This window comes from Lipotes vexillifer, unplaced genomic scaffold (assembly GCF_000442215.2).
Source record: "Lipotes vexillifer unplaced genomic scaffold, Lipotes_vexillifer_v1.1 scaffold279, whole genome shotgun sequence".
Lineage (NCBI taxonomy): Eukaryota > Metazoa > Chordata > Mammalia > Artiodactyla > Lipotidae > Lipotes > Lipotes vexillifer.
Window position 1 is genome coordinate 1,010,943 of NW_006780759.1, and position 22,844 is coordinate 1,033,786.

Sequence of the window (22,844 nt, forward strand, 5' to 3'; positions counted from 1 at the left end):
TTTGATTAGGAAACTAGCATTTCTTAAGCATCTACTATGGGCCAAGTGCTTTTAAAATGTTCATTTAATCCTCATGGAATTAGCAGTAATAACAGATGCCACTTATCAAACCCTGTTAAAAGACTTTTGCTGCATCTCACTGAATTAATCCAACAGTATTGCCAGATAAGAAACTGAGACTCAGAAGGAAGTGGTTTGCCTATGGTCATATAGCCAGTAAGTGGCAGAGTCCCAGTTTCTTTTCAGAGCCCAAACTTGGCCGCCATCCTGTGAATTCTTATTTTCCTTGTTGTAACTTATGCAAGATCACACCGCCAGGGAGTCTTGGAGACCCAAGAAGGGCTCTAGCCTGCTGCACTGTCCACTCCCCTGTCCTGCCTTCCTGAAACCTAGAACACAAATGAAGCACTGACAACACGCTTCCTCTCCCGTCAGGGGCAAGCTCTGGTTGCAACTCACGGCTCTTCTGGGACAGCACGCAGGGCCCCAGGCTCAGAAGTGGGGAGAAAGAGGAGAAGACAAAGCTACCCCACCCCAGCCAGCCACATACAGAGGGCACGATCTTTTTCTTCAAAAAGTATTTTCTGAGCGATAACTATATGCCAGGCACTATGCTGGGTGCTGGGTTACAGTGAAGCCCAAAATGGACAAGACTCTGGCTCTCAGAAAATTTACCACAGGGGGAAGGGGGAAGGGAGGGGAGCAAGCATAATGAGAAAAACAAGTAAGCACGTATACAAATGAGATAATTTCAGATGGTTATAAGTACCACAGAGGACACTAATAGGGTAACAGGATAGAGGGGGACTGGAGATGGGAGTAGAGAACTATTTTTAATAAAGGTGTTCTCAGGCTTCCCTGGTAGCGCAGCAGTTAATAATCCGCCTCCCAATGCAGGGGACACGGGTTCGAGCCCTGGTCCAGGAAGATCCCACATGCTGCAGAGCAACTGAGCCCGTGTGCCACAACTACTGAGCCTGCGCTCTAGAGCCCGTGAGCCACAACTAATGAGCCCGTGTGCCACAACTACTGAGCCTGCGCTCTAGAGCCCGCGCACCACAACTACTGAAGCCACCCCAACGAGAAGCCTGCGTGCCACAATGAAGAGTAGCCCCCGCTCACCACAACTAGAGAAGGCCCGCGCGCAGCAACGAAGACCCAACGCAGCCAAAAATAAATAAAAATAAATAAATTTTTTAAAAAATTATTAAATAAAGGTGTTCTCTGATCCTTCTCTATCAGTGAAATAAATTTGAATTTATTCACAGATAGCTCACCTTTCTAATGGCCTATTCAGGCCTCTAGAGCAGCACTGTCTGACAGAAATATTATCTGAGCCAAATACATAATTGTTCATTTCCTTGTAGCTATATTTGAATAACTAAAATAAAACAGGTGAGATTATGTTTAATAATATATTTTATTTAACCCAACGTATCTTAAAAATATCATCATTTCCATAGGTAATTAATGAAATAAATCATCAATTTACTAGTGAGATATTTTACATGTTTTCTAAATGAAGTCTCTGAAATTTGGTGTGTATTTTACACTTACAGCACATCTCAATTCCAGCTAGCCGTATTTCAAGTGCTCGAAAGCCACATGTGGCTAGTGGCTACGGTACTGAACAGTGCAGCTCTGGAGTCTTTTATTTATTTATTTATTTATTTATTTTGGCTGCACCTTGTGGCTTGTGGGATCTTAGTTCCCAGACCAGGGATCGAACCCAGTGCCAAGTCCTAACCACTGGACTGCCAGGGAATTCCCTCTAGAGTCTTGATTACAGTACCTATTGAAATATTTTGTGATGTGCAGATTTTTAATTTCCACATGGTAGTCTTGGGAGCCTCATTAACTTCTGCATCCTCCTATGCTTAACACAATACCTCTTGCTGGAGGTGAATGAGGAAGTCTAAATTCTGATTGCTATTGGCAACAATCTTATGACCAAGCAGACTTAGAAAGCATGAGACAGTGGATGTCAGAGTAGAGACAAAGAATGAAATGTGATCCTTAATGGGATGGTTCAGCTGCTAGATCAACCCTTACCTGAAGTCCACATGATTACTAGATATTTTGGTTACACGAGCCAACAAATCTTCTTTATTGTTTAGGCCGATCTGAGTTGATGTTTCTGTTACTTGTGACTAAAAGCAATTGGTGCCAGGAAAAAAGTAAAAGCTCAGAAAATAGTCCTGTGTTCACAGACTAATACAATCAAAATGCTGTGTATTTCAATCTATTTGAAGCGAGCACATTTCCCCCAAATTAAAGAGCATACAACTCAGAATGAATGTAATGAAAAGATCTGGTTCTTATCAAGTGTACCCAACTTATGTCTAGTATTAACCACTACAGAAGTTTTAAAAGCTACATTAAAGCCACAGGGGAAAAGATCGGATCATAAAATTAAAAGATTGGAACAGGTAGGAGTCAAAAAGTAAGACAAGGACATGCACTGGGGGTAGAAATGGATGTATCAAGAAGAAAACCTAAAATGTTGCGTGTCGGAACTACCAGAACACAAGCTTTTACACATGGTGGCCGCTCTCGTGGCCTCTTTACTTCCTTAAGCTATTTAGAAAGAGGTCTTGTCCTAAAGCTAAATGCACATTTTTCACAGAGCCTTCAGGAAGAAATTCATTTCTGTATTTGAAGTGAATGTCTCCTAACAGGAAATTACTAAACTTTTGAAAATTTGACTTCTTTCCCCTTCCTCACATTTCACGCACCCACACTCCCATCCTACCCCTGCTCAAAGGGGGTACTGCAATTAGGAAAAACGGGAACAACAACAGCAAAGCTTTTCAGGTAAAATCATTGCATTTCACATTCTAAAAGTCTGCGATACAGGCCCAAATCTTTACACAGCACCCCTCTATGCACACAGGACCGATAACGACGTATGTATAAACTGGCAATTTGTTGCTTCCTGTATGGCCACGTGAAAAAGTGCCAGCATGGTCAGAAAAACAGGAGTCTGCTCTGAGTGGGCGCACTCAGTCTATATAGCAGATTCAATGAGACTTACAGGGGCTGAGTTTTCACCAGGAATAAAAAGCACACCACGGTGGCTGGCTGCTCCTTAGCCACATCCTTAGCTTCCTCACCACATCCCTGTTTTGTTTTTTCTAGTCTGACACCATTTGTTTCAAAGAGCTTAATGATGTCAAGGCTCAGTCTGGTACATCATTATACCATGTTCACTGTATGAGGAAAATGACGCAATTCACTATGTCTTCAACGATCTGAACTTTCTAATTATCAAATGACTTTACAGGAGCCGAACTGAAGTTTTCAGCTTTTTAATATCTGTAAAAGATGATTTGGCTAGGATCACTAATAGGAAAAACAAGATTGTAGGGGGGTTATTTAATTATGAGAATCATTTAACTCTCAGCCAGCAGGTATTTACAAATAAATAACCAATCTATGAATCACGATCATCTTTCTCTGCCCATTAATGCATAGACCCTACTTCATCTTATTGTTCTGCTGGTGCTGTCTGTGCTTAAACATAATAATATACTGCATTTCTTTATAAACTATTGGCAAAGATCGCTATTCCATAATAGAGATGAGCTGGCCCTACCCTGAGTCATCTGTCTTCTGTTTGACACAAGTGTTCTATCTCACTCATTGCCTCATGTTTCATAAATGCTCATCTGCAAAATTTTCATCTGCTCGTTCATAAGCAGGGCATGCTGTGTCATCCTCATGGCCACATGAAAACAAATTTGGAAGGTTTTGTAGGAGGGAAATTTTAAGACATTCAAACACATGACTACATTCAGCCTTTTTAAAAAAAAAAAACAAAAAAACAAATCCTAATTCTTGGAGAGAACAAGAAATAATTTTATTTGCCAAGTAGAAATCTGAGTCTTATATGCCATTTAAAGAAAACATTCATGAAGCCAGGTTGCTGACTTCAATAGAGGGCAATTTTTCATCAGCCAGGTCTGTCAAATCCATTTTACTTCACAAATTGGACAGCCATTTCTGTGTATTCTCTATCAGCCATAGGAAAATGGTATTCTTTTGATTGGTCGTATTGCGTTTTATTTTTGGATGTTCTCTCTTTTTTATCAAGGGTGAGGAAAAATATCTAGACTGTATTCAATATTTTTGAAAGCACATGATATTTACAGAGGATAAGACCAGAATAAAATGTAAAGCATTTGACAGACACTACTTAAAATGGAGGAGCAAAGGACAAATATTAATTGAGGGCCTGCTATATGCCAGGAACTAGACTGGGTAATTTATATAGGTCATGTCCTTTAGTCCTCACAAATCCTACGAAATGGGTATTCTTATCTCCATTTGAAAGATAAAAAAGCTGAGCTAGGTAAGCTAAGTAATTGACCAAAAGTGACACAGAGGAGAAATGAAAGGGAATCAGGATTCAAATCCAACTCTGTGGCATCAAAACTCAGGCTCTGAGTGGCTTACAATGAGGAAAAAGTTTGGAAACCACCTAAATGGCAACACATGAACTGATGAAACAAACTGTAGTATATCCACACAAAGTAGTCATGGCAAATGGTGGTACAGATCTATTTTTATTGACCTGAAAACATATTAACGTGTCAAGTAAAAATGACAGATTATAAAAATAGAATAGAATACATGATCCCTTTTGAGATATATATATATAGATATATAGATATATATAATTTTATATGTATGTTTGCATTTAAAAAGTTATCACCAGGTATTGGGATCTGAAGTATGTTTCTCCTCGTTAGTCATTTATAGCCGATCTACAATGAGCTTGCATCACCTGAATGGTTAGACAGATAAGTAGATAGACTGAGAGATACACAGATACATAGATAGATATAGAATAAAGACATACAGATAGAATTTAAAGACTAGTGTTTAATTCTTGGACTCACTTTTCCTCCCTTCCATCTTTCACTCTTCCCAGTCCCCCACCTCTATTTCCTGGGATCACTTCCCAAAATAAACAACTTGCATGCTAAATAAATAAATAAATGTCTAGGGTTTAAAAAATAAGACTGTTAGCACCTCTGATATTTGAAAAGCTCTATTTATACACTTTAAGAATACATAATTATCTGCAACATACTTGCAGAGTTCAGAAAGATATGTATCTATAAATCTGTGTATCAGTATCATCTATACATTTACATATTTCTAATCTATACATTTATAGATAGAATGAAAGAATAGAATGATAAAGCCAATACAGTACAGCAAAACGATAACAATCAGGAAATCTGGGTAAAGGGTATATGGGAGATTTTTGTGCTATTCCTTCAACTTTTAAGTCTAAATTACCTCAAAATTTAAAAGTTTAAAGAATACATATTTTATATTTCAAGCACATACATCTGGAACAAGATGATACTAATTTAAAAAGAGACCCTACTCCACCATCTGCTCTCCTTCTTGGCACTTGTAGCAAGAGCCCTATGACTGATTTTTTTAATTCATCCTTTACAGTGCTTGTCACAAAATAACTTGAGATTTATTTGTCTGTGTCTTTCCCAGAGCGTAGAAATATATGGGGAGCCTCCCATTTTGTTTCACAAGGCCAGCACAATCTTGATAACAGAATTTAACAAACCTAGCACACAAAAATCCATGGACCAATATGAATCATAAATACAGACACAAATATAACAAAATACTAGCTTATTCAATTCTTAAGCAATGTCTTAAAATAATAAACCATTCATAAGCAGGGTTTATTTCAAGATTATAAGGTTAATTTAGCATGAGAAAATCTAGAGAAGTTAAAAGAGATACTCCATGTGAGTCTCTTGATAAACAGTGAAGAGATTTTTCCTGAGCAATACCTTTTTGCAAACTAGGAATAACAGAACACAATAAAAAATGTTCGAAAAAATATATTGAGGGTAACGCTAGAGGCATTACCACCCAAGTTAGGAATAAGAAAATTATACCCGGCTTCCCTGGTGGCGCAGTGGTTAAGAGTCCGCCTGCCAATGCAGGGGGCATGGGTTCAAGCCCTGGTCCGGGAAGATCCCACATTCTGCGGAGCAACTAAGCCCGTGTGCCACAACTACCGAGCCTGTGCTCTAGAGCCCGCGAGCCACAACTACTGAGCCCACGTGCCACAGCTACTGAAGCCTACGCGCCTAGAGCCCATGCTCCGCAACAAGAGAAGCCACTGAAATGAGAAGCCCGCGCACCGAAACAAAGAGTAGCCCCCGCTCACTGCAACTAGAGAAAGCCTGCACACAGCAATGAAGACCCGATGCAGCCAAAAATAAATAAAATAAATTTATTTTAAAAAGAAAAGAAAATTATACCCATTATCATTGCTATAATTCAACATTATTCTGAGAATCTAGTCAATATAGTAAAAGGAAAGGGAGAGACAAAAATTATAATTATTTCTTAATTTTATGATTACCTATCAAAAAATCCCCAAAACCCACCAAATAGCTATCAATTAATAAAACAGTTCTACCTAGATCCAATATAGATATATCAAAGCTTTACAACAGGCATCAGGAGTTGGCAAACTTTTTCCATTAAGGTCAGAGAGTAAATATTTTAGGCTTTGCAGGTTATATGGGCTTTATGGGTCATATGGTCTCTATATGCAACTACTCAACTCTGCCTTTGTGGTGCAAAAGCAGCCATTGATAATGCATAAATGAATGCATGTGGCTGTCTTTCAAAAAAACTTTATTTACTAAAACAGGCAGTGGGCTGGATTTGGCCCACGGGCCACAGTTTGCTGACCCCTACTTTATACCACAAAAAAAAAAAATGGGTGATTGCAAAAAGTAACCATTTAAAACAGCAAGAAAATATATGAATACCTAAAAATAACTTTCTAAAGGGTGATTCTGATATATGCAACAAAAATGAAACGGTGAATACTCTTTCAACACAACAATTTCATATCTGGGAATTTATCGTAAGGATACATTTAGGTAAGGCCATAAAGATGTGTAAACTTAGGTATTATTATAGTGTTATTTATAATAAGGAAAGATTATCTACTGACATAATCCATGTCTATGAGGAATACATTATGTGTTACAGCAGGTGACAGAGCAGCATGCGTAATATCAGCTATTTTTTATTTTTTTAAATATATGGCTGTGCATATGAGATTATGCATATGTACCCACACATGGAAAAAAACACCTGGAAAGATATATACCCAATTGCTTTATTAGCAGTTATTTCTAGGGGTGGATTTATGTGTGACTTTCTTTTTACTTTTTGCATGTTATTTTTGCTCCTTTTTACTGTCACGACTGAGCTTAGAAATAATTTTTTTTCATTTTTCAAAGTAGAAAAAAAAAAAACTTGTGCTGCCCTGAACAATTTACTCTTACTTCTATGAATTTTAGCCCATATACCATGTCCTCCTCAAACAAAGCCCATCGATACTGATTTCAGTTTTTACAATAAGACATTCCCAGAAATTCTTTAAATTATTATAACTGCTTCATGCCCTGAAGACAGAAATCTTTGGGCTATAACTAATATAAAAGGATCATCTATCTGGAAATATTGACTTTTTTTTATCCTTCAGTGATATTTCTCCAATTGTGTGTATGTACGTGTGCACACATGCACACATCTCTCTGTCTAGGAAGAAAAGAAGCCAGAGAAGGGAAACAGGCAAGAATGGTAGATAAAGGACTGACACGAGTTACTATCCCACAGGAAAATAGGTCTCAGTAAATTCATTCTTCAAGGTCCTATTTACAGTTCCACAGAACAGGAATCTCACCTGTTGGGTTATGGGAAAACTCTGACATTCTTGCAAATTCTCATTTATAACTTATGAAGATTAAGTTTCAGCCTTCTAGTAGAAAATGTAAGTCCATATGATTTATATCTAGTTGTGAAATTTAAGCACATTTTTCCTTACAGCAACAATAGGTATCTACTTATTTTGCCAATGGTTTCAGATGTTGTAACATATATATAAGTTGATATGTATTTAATTTTCATTAAAATTAATGAACTTAATTCTTAAAATCCTGGGGAAAAGGATATGGAGAAGATAGAAAAATGATGATTCTCAAAAATTTTCAGAAATTCTTTTAGGTGTGTTACTGAATGCAAGTTATATGGCATAGCTCAGTTATAAGAAAGCGAAAAAAATATATACTATTTTTGCCTTCTCAAAACACTCCCCTTACCTGGCCTTGAAATCGCTCTACTTGCGCTCTGAAGTGGTTTTCTCCAACAACTCAGCATAAAAATTAGACCAATTGTGAGCAGAAGATCCTCTAGCAAAAGATATTTCCAACTTTTCAAGAGTATGTGTGCATGCACGCATATATGAGTATGTGTGTGTGAGCTTGTCATTGCTTGAGAGGCCATGGGGAAAGGACAGTCTCCCCAGAGCCAACTTAGAAGTTAACAGGAACAACATGACAAACACAAGGTCATCCAGAGTTCCCAAAAGTGATGTCAAAAGACAATGAAGTGTTAGGTACATTTTGTAAACCGTGAAAATCCACGACACAGTGAGCAAGTGATGAAATTTGCTCTGAACATAACAGATGAATAAGTATACCAATATAACATGATTTTCATTAAGTATTCCTTTGCTCCCAACCTCAATCAAATGCTATTTACCCTTCAGCAGCAGAACTTACTATTACCAAATGTGAATATAATGAGCTACACTAGTCTTGCACTGAGATCTGAAAGATTAAAATTCCACAACTTTCCTTTCAATCTTCCACGTTAAAAAATCCTGGAAGTGAATTTAGTATAGTTAAAGAGTGAGCAGTCATGCCTCAAATCCAAAACTATGTTTTTCTTGTCCAATACTGCTCTCTGTAAAGCACATCACCAAACCCCAGTAGAAACTTACCCTTCAACTTGAGGTCGACATTACGTCTCAGCCAAGGATAAATCCCATAGCTTGGCATATCTTCAGGAATTGGATTACTGTTTATCCAGCCATCACAAGCAAACCGGAAGAAATTATCACAGGGGTCCACAGACAGATTTACTTTACTCAAGATGGAAGCAGCTATTTGAAAAGAAAATCATAGGATTAATGACAAGCACTGAACACTGTGTACTGGTCTCTTCCAAATTAAACAATGATTTCATATCAACCAGTTCCCAAGCCTTGGCTTTCACATTTCCCCTCAAATGAAGCCCTGAATCAACTTCACTATATTAAACGATTACATTCAGAGCGAGTGGATAAAAGTTTAGTCATATTATTGTTACTGGCTTTTGCAGGAGCACCCCTAACATCTGTGGAACCTGGAACAGGAATACAAATGGAGTATAAGGTAAATTGCTTGCCAGGACACGTGTGACATTTCCTTCCATTCCTTTCATCCTTCTGCAAGGTGACTTTGCCACTCTTGCCACCAGGATCTATTTCCCCTGCCATGAATCTGGGCTGGCCTTGTGACTTGCTTTGACCAACAGAAAGTGGCAGAGTAACTTTTCATGAGTTTCAAAACTAGGCCTTAAGAGGCCTTTCCCCTTCCACGTTAAATCCCTTTGGAGCCCTGAGACTGCCCTTTGAAGAATCTCCTGGAGGAGGTAAGGCCACGCAAAGAAGAACCAAGCCACCACCAACCGCCAGGTGTGTGACTGAAACTATCATGGACCTTCCAGGCCAGGCGACCCTCCAACTGAATGCAGCTGTATGGATGAGCCTAGGTAGTCTCAGCAGAGGAACCCCACCAAACCCAAGGCATCATAAGAAATATTAAATCACTCTTGTTTCAGGCCTTTAAGGTTTGGGGTGCTCTATTCCACAACAAAGGCTAACTGAAACAGAAGCCCACATGTAACACCTAAATGTTGACAATATCTATTTACAATATACCTTTATAAAGACCTGGAGGGCCAGGTATGGATCCTTGAGCCCCTTGACATTCAGGGCAGCTCTCAGAGGAATGAAGCCCTGGAAGAGACCCAAACAGGCCCTAAAAGGAGGCTTGGGGCCATCTTGCAGGGAATTCTGGGTTGAGGAGGGGAGAGGCATGGCCAGAGCAGAGCAAAGTGTAACATTCTAAATGAGGGGCCCAGGGCAGGGGCCCCTCTTGCCCAAGTCTAGGGGCAGAACTGGGTGTTTGTATGAGTTAACAGAAAGACACGATAGGCTGATCTGCCATCTTTTCCTCTTTCTTAAGGCCACACTCGATTATATATGGAAGCTAGTCAATCGGTAGGAAGTTTGTTCATACTTAAATATGTATCCATGAGCTTTATAAAAAAGTCTTTCATTACAAAATGAGAAGGTCCCAAAATTCCTAATGTTGAACTCCAACTCCCTTCCAACTGCTGGCTACCACTCTAGCATAAAGATACACACCAAATGATTTTTTTTTAAAAAGGCAGCCAATATTTTAATGACCTGGGAAAGACGACAGCCTGGGTGATTTTCATAATTAATTAATGCCAGAATACATTTATGTTTGAAGTAATGAAAACTCAATGAGTTTTCAGCTAAACTTGAATGACTTGCCGAAAAAATATAATCTGCATAAATTTAGATGCGCATATTACAGTTTGGTTATGTGTGTTGTTCCTCCAGGTTTAAAAGTAAGGCTACATATTTCTCTAGCCTAGACTTTCTATGAAAATTTCAAACAGCTTTTTGTCTTTGATGAAGTTAATAATATACAAACAACTTCATCTCTATAGAACTTCAAAATCCCCATCATGCTCAATCCTTCCACATCCAAAAAGAAAAAAATTGGTTTAGAATCTAAGGTTGATAAATTTTAAATTTACTTAATATTTTCATCTTTCAGAATTAATTAGGTTGTCTCCAAGTATAATTTTACCTACTCCTACTATTTTATCATTAATATTTAATATGCAAATTTCCTAGGACACATAAAATCTTCATTTCAGTGTGTATTTGTGGTTATTCTGTTTGTGCAGCCACAGAATGAATCTGCTACGGGACACCTCAGGAACGTGGATCATACAAGCTTCAGTCCCACACAATATTTAGAGTCACATAGAGGAACCCTCACACACATTTTTATTCACATAAGCACGTTGTTTTCTGGCCACCTTCCCAAGCCTCCCCCTGCCCCCAACCCTCAAATGTATCCCATCTCCTCAGTATTCTTGCAGGTACGTAAACTGCAAGATCAGCTCTGACCTCAGCCCTGGTATAAAGTGGGGGAATACATCACTCACACTGAATTTGGAACTGAGCCGACTACGTGGAAAAACTCCCGTTTCAGCCTCTCAATTCAGCACTCACAATTCACAGCTGGGCACAGGGCTGCACTTTCTGCAAGGGAACTGTGACTTCAAACTGCAAGGGAACATAGCTGTCAAGACACCAAAACTCCTCTCCCCCTACTCAGCTCCATGGAGAAAAACCAGAGAGTCTTGTTTTAATAAAAGAAATATGATAATGAAGGAAATCTGTGAAAGGCCAAGCTGTGTATTCCCTCAAGTCATTGCATGTAAGGTAAATTGTCATCCAGTCTCCAGCTAGTGTTTATCTAGTAGAAGTGGAGACACCACTCCTTATACCACCCTGACTTTTTAAGTTTAATCAGGGTTGGGGGGGAGGGGGTAACAATAGAATCACTAATACTGAGCGTTTCCTCTGTGCCAGGAACTATGCTAAGCCCTTTTCAGGCAGTAGAGCCTCATCACAGACTCTGGACCCAGACTACCTGGTTTTGAATGCCAACAACCCCATGCAATAACTATGTAACCTTAGGCAGGTTACTTAGCCTCTCTGTATCTTAGTTTTCTCATCTGTAAAATGGGATAATAATAGCACCACATAGGATTTTCATGATAATTAAATGAGTAAATATGTGTAAAGTGCTTAGAACAGTGTCAGACACATCGCCAAATAAATACAGCTGCCACATAAAATACACAATGCTTAGTGAAATTTGCATTTCAGATAAATGACTACTCTTAAAGCATAAGTACTACCAAATATTGCACGGGACATACTCATAGCAAAAAAAAAAATTGTCGTATATCTGCAATTCAGATTTAACTGAGCATCCTGAATGAAATGCATGTAGCTAAATCTGGCAACCATACATACAAATTTGCTATTACAATTCCGCAAACACTTACTCGAAACTCTTGAGGCCAGATGTTTCAGAGCTCACAGATTCTAGAAAAGTAATGCAACGCCTAAACCACAGATTATATAATACCTCCAGCAATGTCTGGAGCAGCACTCCTGCAGCACATTAATAATTCTATAGGGAACAAATGCATATTCTCTCAAGTGGGATGAACAAAGTCTACAACAGCCTCACATGAGTTAAGATCCAGTTTTGCCATCACAGGAACTGAGCTCGGGTCCAGTATTGCCAACTGAGCATTAAAACGCTATCTAGGTACAGGGTAAAGGATATGGCACTGTGGACCTGGATTACTAGTACTACCACCAACATTATTTTCTTCTAGTCTCACAACCAGTATGATAAATAAAAGCTCTTATTCCCATTTTACAGATGGTGAAACTGAGCTTAGGATGGTTTATGTATTTAGCCCAGATCACATGGCCTGTACTTGGCCAGAGAGATCATGCCTCACACTCATCAACCTCTCTGGCCTTATCCACTATCATTAGCACGCCCTTTCCTTGTTTCCTCGTTTCTTTGTATTCTTCCTCCACCTCTTATTCTGAAAGAGGGATTAGGATAGATGGAAATACAGGAGAAAAGGAAAGTCAAGGAGAGAAGCCATCTCGGAAAAGATTGGCACCTGCTCGCAAAAAGTCCAGAACGTCGCTCTCCCGAACTTCATCCTGCCAGCACACAGCGCACAGCGGTCCCCACGCAGCACTCACGCGGCGCCCACGCAGCACGCACGGGGCGCCCACGCAGCACGCACGGGGCGCCCACACACCGCACAGCGGCGCCCACGTTACAGTGAAGAGGACTGTAGCCCTGGTGAGCCTCTTGCTCCAAAAACAGCAGAAGTATCTTTTTCAATATCAGAAAGCCAGTCGCCAAGGTGAAAACTAAAAAGAGGGCAGCAAGGGAAAACACTAGCTGGCAGGAGGCGACATAATTAATGTCATTCTTCAAGCTTTACTTTTGCATTATTATGATTCGTAATAAAGAGACAAAACTCATGAAATAAGTGGCCCTCCGTACGAAAAGGTGACTTAGGGTTTCAATTTGAGTTTGAGTTCAAAATTTTTAATTTCACACATCTGCAAAAAGTGTTCCACAGACGAAGCACAAGGTGACGACGTGAAGTCTAAAACCTGTCATCTGATAGTCCCACCTGGTGCCCCACCTGACTCCAGGTCACCCTTGCTCCACTGGAGAAATCCCTAGGTCAGCTGCTCCGCTGGGAACAGGAAAGGACCTGGGAATTCCCACATCTTTCTCATCCTTTCTGGGACGAGATCAAAAAGCTGAAACAGTTATCTAGTCCCTAGACTCTAGTAGGTCTAATGTTATGAAAAAAGAGCAAGACAGGACCAGGGTCCAAGAGAGTTTCCTGGCATGGCCTCTGGCACACAGGCACAGATGGAGAGGAGCCACACATGAACTTGAAGCCCAGCCCTGCTGCTAACTCGGGATGTGACCCGGAGCAAGTTATTTAGCTCCTAGAAGCCTACATTTCCTCATGCGCAATTGGGCCGGGTGATAGCACCAACTTCATGGGGTTCTTATGAAGATTTTTATGAGATGGCACATGTAAGTCACTTAACATACTGCCCGGTTTAAAATATATATGTTGATCACTTAAGAATGGGACAAGGGACTTCCCTGGTAGCACAGTGGTTAAGATTCTGCGCTCCCAATGCAGGGGGCCCAGGTTCGATCCCTGGTCGGGGAACTAGATTCCACATGCATGCTGCAACTAAGGAGCCCACGTGCTGCAACTAAAGACCCAGCACAACCAAATAAATATTTTTTTAAAAAAAGAACTCTAATAGAATAGACTGGTGGTTGCCAATGGGTAGGAGGGTGGGAGAGGGTAGGAATGCAAGTTTGGGATTAGCAGGTGCAAACTGGTACATATGGAATGGATGGACAACAAGGTCCTACTGTATAGCTCAGAGAACTATATCGAATATTCTGTGATAAACCATAATAGAAAAGACTATGAAAAAGAATGTACATATATATATATGTATAACTGAGTCACTTTGCTGTACAGCAGTAATTCACACAGCATAGTAATTCAACTACACTTCAATAAAAAAATAAATTTAGAAAAAAGAACTCTAATAACACAACTGTCTAACCTAGTACCTTTGTATAAGGCCTCAGAGTTTAAAAGCCCTTTCACCTAAGTCTTTTCCATCTCAATAAATGCCACCACCCAACCACCGCCAAAAATCTAAGTATCACTTTGATTCTCTGAATTTTCTTGCAGCCCACATCCAATCCTTTAGCAAGCTCTTTATCTCCTAAACCCTCTTGTCTCCCTTCCCATGTCTTGAATTCAAGACAGCATCACTTCTCACCTGGCTTTTGCCGAAGTAACCACCTGCCTGAGCGATCTTCTTCCATTCTTGCCCTCTACAGTCTCTCCTCCGCCCCAAAAGACTCCCCAGAATTGAGCTCTGCACAGAGAGATCTTTCTGAAGGCTAATAAGATCTTGTGTCTCTCTTAAACCCCTCCAGAGGCTTCTGAGCACACTTAGGAAAACCTCAAACTTGCTGGCACCTGGGTTCCCCACTGACCCTGATCACCTGCATCCTGCCCCTTACCCAGAGGCTCTTCCCATTCCTCAAGTCCCCCAAGCTCTTTCCTCTACGGGACCTTTGCCCCAGCTGTTCCCCCTACCTGGAAAGCCCTTTCCTCCATCTTCACACAGCACTCCCTTCTCATTATTCAAAGGGCCCCTTCAATGTCATTTCCTCAGACTTTGCAATCTAGCCATCCTGTCACTTGCCACCACGTTATTCTATTTTTTAAAATTTTCTGCATAACGTGTACCACCAGCCGATATTTTTCTTGTCCATTAATTGCCTTGAGTGTTTGTTGTCTTTCTTCCCTTATCTGGTCATTCGGCCTCACTGCTATATTCCTACAACCTAACTCAGTGCCTGGAGTGCAATAAATATTTGGTGCAATAATTCATTAATCTCTTCTCTTAAGGCCAAGAAGCAAGTGAAAGGACCATGTGCTAAACGTATCCCATCACTTTCCCCTTGGAAAACACACACTAGTGTCCCTGGCCACTTAAAAATGGGAGTGGGGCTGGGATCCAGGTCCTGCAACTTTAGGCCCTAACACTGGTTTACGGAGGGCAAAACTGATAGATGTTGCAAAACTGAGGCAACTTTAACCGCTCGTCTTCACTTTGGGGTACCCACTGATACACAGCCTGTCACCTCAAGAAAAATTTGACTTGTAACGTGAACTAGAAGGACCCAAAGAGATTCCAGGTGACAGTGGAAGTATCGGTTTACAGAGGGTCCCTGCTTAGATGCAGACAGGCCAGACCCACTGACCAGAAGATACAGAAAGACTACTTGAGATAAGTGGGAATCTATATCCAGCTAAGGAGATACGAAGGTCAAGGTCTCCAGGTCTTAAGAGAGGCCATTCAGCCTTCCACACCCATTCCTGATTTCTTTTATAATGATCTGGAATACTGCACAGCTGTTTCATTGTAAGAAAAAAGAAAACAGGAAACCTACATTCCACAACTTCACACCAAGTCTTGAAAGAAAACTTAAAATTTCATCAGAATTGCATTTCATACCTGGTAAACCTCAAGCAAACAAAATACTAAAAATACCGCCTGTTTTCTCTTCCACTCACCAAGGTACCATAATCATAACTTGACACAGGATGGAAAACTGACTTACCAGCTTCGATGCATTCTGGCTTCAGGCAGTACTCTGGCTTAGCCTGGAGGCTTAAGAAACCTTGACTCACTGAAAAAACAGACCAAAATAAAGAAATGACTGGCTTGCAGCAGACCACCACCAAGTAACCCACCGTCAGGCACGTATGCGAGACATTTGCTGTCAGTTCATCCTTCCCTGTGTTGACACCGAATTCAAAACTCCACCTGGCTCAGTGTCACAGAACCAGACTCTGGTCACTTGCTAAGTAACCTTGGTGAGACTCTTGGCTGCTCTCAAACTTGGTTCTCTTGAACATAAGACAAGTGGGCACAAGCAGACCAGTGCTTCTTAGAGTGGGGTCCCCAGGGCAAGGGCAGCACAGCAACATCACCTGGGAGCTAATTAGAAATGCAAATGACCGAGCCCCACCCAGACCTTCTGACTCAGAAACTCTTTGGGCGGGGCCCAGCCATCTGCGTTTTAACAAGGCCTCCAGGTGATTCTGATGCAGGCTCAAGTTTGAGAACCACTGGGTTAAATGATCTCTAAAGTCTCTTCTATCTCTGATTATCTGTGGTTTAAGTCTCATAATTTCACTTTTTGGTTACAACTACATTCTCATTTTAGTGATGGGAAAATTGAAACTTATAGACTGTGTCATTTGGACCAGATCCAGAGTGGAAGGAAAAAGCTAGCATAGGTGGCATTTAAAGTTCTGCATCTTATCTAAACCACCCATACAGACACGGCCTATCAAAGGGGGAAGAGTAAAAATATATCATATATAACTCTGTCATCTATCGACAGACTCATTGTCTGCCTGCCCTGTACCCCACACACCCTCCTCCCACCAGGCCCAGCCAGACAGATGCATCTACCAGACAGATGCAGCTTGGTGGACCAAGCTTCCAAGTACTTCCACCAAAACCAAACCAAACAAAAACCCTGTAAGACAAAAGTAGCTTTTCACCAATGGCTCAATTTCCCCCATCTGGCTGCTAACTTCATCTAAATGGATTTCTGCAGAAGTATAGAAGGGTGCCCTATGTGTAAACTTCAGGTAGCACCTGGGCATTAGCCGATGTGAGTTTAGACTTTGAAAATATATGTGGTAGCCAAGGAAATTGTGGAGAATTCATTATTGCTGTACTCTGTTAGCAGAAATAAGGAATCATTTGGAAATGTGGCCATGGGGAGGTGGATGGTGGCGGGTAAAGGGGGGACAAGGCCTTTCATAGCACCCTCAGTAGAGAAACAGGACCAGAAAGTATGGCGGTATCTATATTTCTGCTAGAGATGGAAGACCTGTACATCGCTTACCAGTGTGGCAACTTGAATTATTTATTAACCCACATTCATCCTCCAAACAGTCTTTTTACCTGTGTTACATTAGAGATTTAAGAAAACTGTCTATGGAACAAACGTGTCAAGCCTTTTTTTTTTTTTTTTTTTTTTTTTTTTTTGGCGGTACACCGGCCTCTCACTGCTGTGGCCTCTCCCGTTGCACAGCACAGGCTCCGGACGTGCAGGCTCAGCGGCCATGGCTCACGGGCCCAGCCGCTCCGTGGCATGTGGGATCTTCCCGGACCGAGGCACGAACCCGTGTCCCCTGCATCGGCAGGCGGACTCTCAACCACTGCGCCACCAGGGAAGCCTTGGTGGTAGAACCATGGAGTAAATTTTCCCTTCAGTCTACTTTTATATGGTTACCAAACGTTCTTTAAGGAGCATGTGTCTTTTTTTACAGTGGAAAAACAAACTTTATTGTAAATAATAATATTTTATGATTCTGGACAATACCTTCTTGATACTAGCCTCATTTTATTTTAGAAAAAAGATAATAAAATAGTTAAAGACATTCCTTTCAAGATACAAACTTCCAGTTATAAAATAAATAGGTCACGGGGATGTAACATACAGCCTGGTGACTATGGTTAGTAATACTCCGTTGTATATTTCGAAGTTGATAAGAGTAGATCTTAAAAGTTCTCATCACAAGAAAAAAATACGTAACTGTGAGGTGATAGATGTTAACTAGACTTATCATGGTGATCATTTTGCAATATATACAGCTATTGAACCATTATGTTGTACACCTGAAACCAATATAATAATGTTATATGTAAATTATATCTCATTTTTTAAAGTTTTAAGGAGTTATTTCTTTCATGGAAAATAATTATTGACCGAAAACCTCTAAGAAAGCAAAACTAAAATCAAATATCTTTACCTGATGATGAGTAAAAGAAAAGTTTAAGTTAAATTAATTAGGACGCAGACAAACCCAGTCTCGGAAGGAAGAGCATCATTTCCATGGGGGGGTTATCTTAAGACCCTGTAAATAAAGAAGGGTCAACAAGCCCAGACAATGTGAAGGTTTAAGTGAATAAAACAGAGACAACAAAAAATTATTTCTAATATAAAAAATGAAAATGTTACTTTTTGCTGGTTAGGGGCTTTTTAAAAAACTCGAAGAGCGCTTTGGTTTCTCATTCTGGATTTTAGTCTATAAGCAGCAGAAATGACTTCAGAATGCAGTGACATCATCCACATGAGCATGAGAATGACCATAAAGTGGGGGTCAGCAAACTATGTCCTGTGGGCCAAGTCCAGTCCACTGCCTCTTTCTGAATGGTCTGTGAGCTAAGAATGTTTTTTACACTTTTTAATGGTTGGAAAAAATCATAAGAAGAGTATTTCATGGCATGTGAAAACGATCCGAAATTTAAATTTCAATGTCCAGAAATCAAGTTGTACTGGAATACAGCCATGCCCATTTGTGTACATATTGTTTATGGTTGCTTTTGTGCTACAACATAGTCGGGTAGCCACAACAGAGACAGCTATGGCCCAGAAAGCTGAAAAAATTGTACACATCAAATTTATATAATGTTATAAACCAATGTTACCTGAATAAAAAATAAATCTAAAAGAAAAAAATGAAATACAATAAAATAAACTGGGTATAGGCATATAAGGCCTTAAATCCTAGGGCTCTAAGTTCTCTGAAACCACCCCAAAGCCAGTGGCTATCACTCTTATTGTATAAGGACTAAGCTTTAAAAAAGAGATTACCCCAGAGCCTAAAATACAAATAAGAGGGAAGGAGGAATGCCAGAAATTGCAGACACGTGACTGAACTTGTATAGGCAGAAAAATATACCACAAAGTTTACCCGGAAGTGCCTTGAAGAGAAGACGACCTTAACCAAAATACTGTCATAAAGAGCACTGACTGGCAGGTCCCAGGAGGTTTTCAGACAAGGACTTTGCTAGGTGCAGGGTGGAGGTGGGTGGCAGAGCCTGTGGAACTAGGCAGTGAAAAGGGGAGGAGGGAAGGAAGGGAGTCAGAAATAGTGCAGAGACATTTGACAAAAATATCATTTATTTTTTCATTTGAGAGTGTGCATTTATTTAAAAGCAAATGTCTCTGAATGTATTCATCCAAAAGGACATGGTCACCTGAAGCAATACTTCTCAAACTTTAATTTGCAAATGAATCACCTGGGGATCTTGTGAAAATGCAGATTCTGAATCAGTAGGTCTGGGGTGGAGTTCAGGCTCCCAAGTGATGCTATAACGCTGCTGGTCCACAGACCACACTGAGTAGCGAAGGCTGAGGGGGGCCACACCCTTACTCTCTAACACCATTACAGCTTCTCTAAAGATTCTAAGCGAGAGAGAGCCATGTTATTGGACACATTGGAAAGTTATTTTTTCTATCTTAGACAGGCCTCCTTACCCATAATAGCATCGCCTGGCTTGATGAATTTTACTGTGCTCTAAAAACTTCAGAGCTGATCCCAAAGAATCATCTCTCAAGGAACAAAGATTTGGAATTCCCCAGTGGCCTAGTGGTTAGGACTCCACACTTTCACAGCAGAGGGGCTGGGTTCCATCCTTGGTCAGGGAACTAAGATCAGTGTGGCCAAAAAAAAAAAAAATTTGCTGCCATCAAGAACATTCTGATAATATGCTACAGCCTCAGAATGTAATCATGAGAGGAATTTCAAAAAAGCTTCAAGCAGCAGTAATGTCATTAAAAAGAGCACATATTTTTACATAAACAACAATCATTTGGATTTTTAAGTTTGGGAGTGTTTGCAAAACACAAATAGTCTAACTTTGTAGTCACTTCCCACATAGTACATACTCCCTTGACATGCCCATATCATTTTTCCTCCAGTTTTGAATTTCAGGATAGGACACTTGCCTAAATCACAAGTGCCAAGAAATCTCACACCAGTTTTCGAGAGCCTCAATTTCAGTTGCAGGAGTAGGAGGTTCAGCTGTACCAGAAAGCAATAAACCCATCTAATTTCCTAAGTCTTCAGCCACAGAAAACATGGAAAGATGGTTTGCTCGTTTTAGCAGAGTTTTCAACCACACAACCCTAACTCTTTTAAAGTTTAATTACTGGTTTTCCCCTGCCAAGATAAACATGGCCTCCTGCATCCTGCATGCCAAGGTATGTTCCCAGGCTTGCTACATTTCAAACTGCACCTAGACTCTCCTAAATATAGGGCTTGGTCCTACATAACTTTCAAGCTAATGAAACAGTATGGGCTGTATGAAAAAAATACAAAGGTGACGAGTCAAAAATTCAAAATGCCTAAAATTTTAGAACATTCCTCTCCCCTTTCTATTTTGTTCTGTCTCATAAGAATATGCTTTTTTTTTTTTTTTTTTTTTGCGGTACGCAGACCTCTCACTGTTGTGGCCTCTCCCATTGCAGAACACAGGCTCCGGACACACAGGCTCAGTGGCCATGGCTCACGGGCCCAGCCGCTCCGTGGCATGTGGGATCTTCCCGGACCGGGGCACGAACCCGTGTCCCCTGCATCGGCAGGCGGACTCTCAACCACTGCGCCACCAGGGAAGCCCAGAATATGCTTTTAACATCACTCTCTGAGTACATCATTCTCACCAAAAGTCATTAAAATCAATGAATCACAATACCTTCCAAATCTGAGGAGGAAAACCTCTGTTTTCCTTCATATTAGTTTTTAAATCTAAGAGAAAGGCAGAGTTAAATTTTTTATTCCACCAGAGTCACTGGATTAGAAAGGAATTGAAGAATATCATTAACGGTGCATTTTTAAAGACTGATTTGTACTTTGTGAGTTAAATTTCATGATTCATTCAGGCAAACACTGACAAAAATCAAATGGAAAGAAATTCCAACATGGTTTGATCACAATGTAAAGTCTTTCCTCACAAAATAAATCAAAGTATCTGACTATGAATTCATGAACACTCATTTTGCTGAATGTAATGCATAAAAAATGTTTGCCCGATGCAACCAAATCCTCTAGCCACTCGAATCCACTTTATACGCACTTCACATTCTGGACTATGCATTTGGTACTTGGGAGTTTTTATTTATTTACCCTCCTAAAGAAAAAGCTTCCTTTCATTTGCATATTTAATAGAAACTAAGGATGCACCACGTACTGACACAAGCAAAGAGCCCTCCACCTGCATCCTGACCAGGTTTGCCAGAATACAGCACAAGGAAACCACTGCACTAGCCCAGTTCCACTTACCTAGAAAGAGGACCGTGCCCAGCACCAGGGTGCCACCAACGAACACGGCCAGGGCGATTCGAGTGCCTCTGTTGGCCGTCTTCCCACTCTCCACGCTGCTCCCTGTCTCTGCATCCATTGGGAGAGATGTAAGGGCCAGGCAAGAAGAAAGTCGCTTTTTGTGGTTTGGTGGCTGGTCTCAAGAGTCTGTTAGGCGTTGACATCCAAGGTTCTCATGCTCCTCTACTAATGGACAGGTTAAAAAAAAGCCCGTCAGGATATGTCCTCTCGCCACCCTTTCTCAAATACTTCTTCACAAATGAAATAAAAGAAACCCAAAAATATTGGTTGCCTTGGCTTTCCCCCTGACCAGACAAAACAAACAGTGGTTGCTTTATCTTGGTGCTCTCCCCCCAGCAAGAGGGTGCTGCCCCTCTCAACCGATTGTTTGGCAGGCTCTTCTCTCAGGCGTTCCGAGTGTACATGTTTTACTATGTTACTGAACAGATGTTTTAGCTATTTAAATGTATAGTCACTTGGGGAGGAAAAAACGATTGTCTTTATCAAAACTGGATTCTTGTCAAACTCCCCCAAACCATGATAAGTTAGGTGGCAAGGATTCTTCTGACCCACTTCAAGATCTCAAAGAATCACATACTTCTTTGGCAATAATCATTCTGCTTGCCTGAACTCTCTTCATCAAAGATATTCTTTCAGTGTGCGAGTCCCTTTTTAAAGCCTTCTAAGAGTTCCTGGGATATCCTGGAGCATTTTATTTTAGGAAGTTTGTGTATGACAGCATGTGCCAAAAATCAGAGTCATAGCCCAGTGCAGTGCAAAGTAGTAATTAAGACAACCTACAGAGGCTGATGGTTTGGACTGGAGCGTTGTTTTAAGGAAGAAGGAAAAGCACTTCCTTTCCGTGGTGCCAAGAATTGTACAAAAGGCGAGTAAGTGTTCGAATTAAGCTTATTAGCCAGCACAAAAGATATGGCAAAAGCGTTTTTCCCTGCATGTTTTAATGAAAAGTGCACCCGTGTATTGTGCCCTCCAGCCCCACTATTGGTTAGTACGCTTTTGTGTTTTCATCAAGCCCCGGTCTCAGCAGATTCCCCAGGATGAATTCAGAGGTGATCCGTCTCACTGGAAAGACTGATTAATGACTGGGTCTTTGATTTCTTGGATTATATTGATACTAACAATTTGCTTTCTTCACGGGGCAGGGCATCTGATATTTCAGTGTTATTAGAATGATATCGATTTTATGATCCAGTGACATAGATATCATTAATTCACAGCACAATTACCACCTACCTGTTTTTGTTTTGCTGGAGGTCACAGGACAGTGGGAGTGGAGCTGGAGAATTCAGCTACATCTAGAAACCAGGAGAGCACTTTTCTCATGCAAAACTTCCGCCTTTGGCCGTGGGAGGCATCACACCAGGGCTCAGCAGACACGGAGGAGTCCAATGTAACACGGGCTCACGTTCACAGTCCTGTAACACACCCTACCTTACTTTCTGCTCATTTCACGTTGCCCCCAAACCAGAAAG

The 22,844-nt window shown here is 40.6% G+C and overlaps 1 protein-coding gene across 2 annotated transcripts in view; it reads right to left on the minus strand.

Moving 5' to 3' along the window:
* Positions 1–22,022, minus strand: part of PHEX (phosphate regulating endopeptidase X-linked) — a 198,757-nt gene extending 176,735 nt beyond the window's left edge. Inside the window, exons 1-3 of one of the 2 annotated variants that reach the window (XM_007454158.1) lie at positions 21,313–22,022; positions 15,786–15,854; positions 8,849–9,010 (exon numbers count right to left, since the gene is read on the minus strand). In XM_007454158.1, the coding sequence (XP_007454220.1) occupies positions 8,849–9,010; positions 15,786–15,854; positions 21,313–21,430 (349 nt within the window). In that variant the 5' untranslated portion in view covers positions 21,431–22,022. The remainder of the gene's footprint in view (positions 1–8,848; positions 9,011–15,785; positions 15,855–21,312) is intronic. The other variant, XM_007454159.1, reaches the window with a different exon arrangement.
* Between the last annotated feature and the right edge of the window lie 822 nt (positions 22,023–22,844).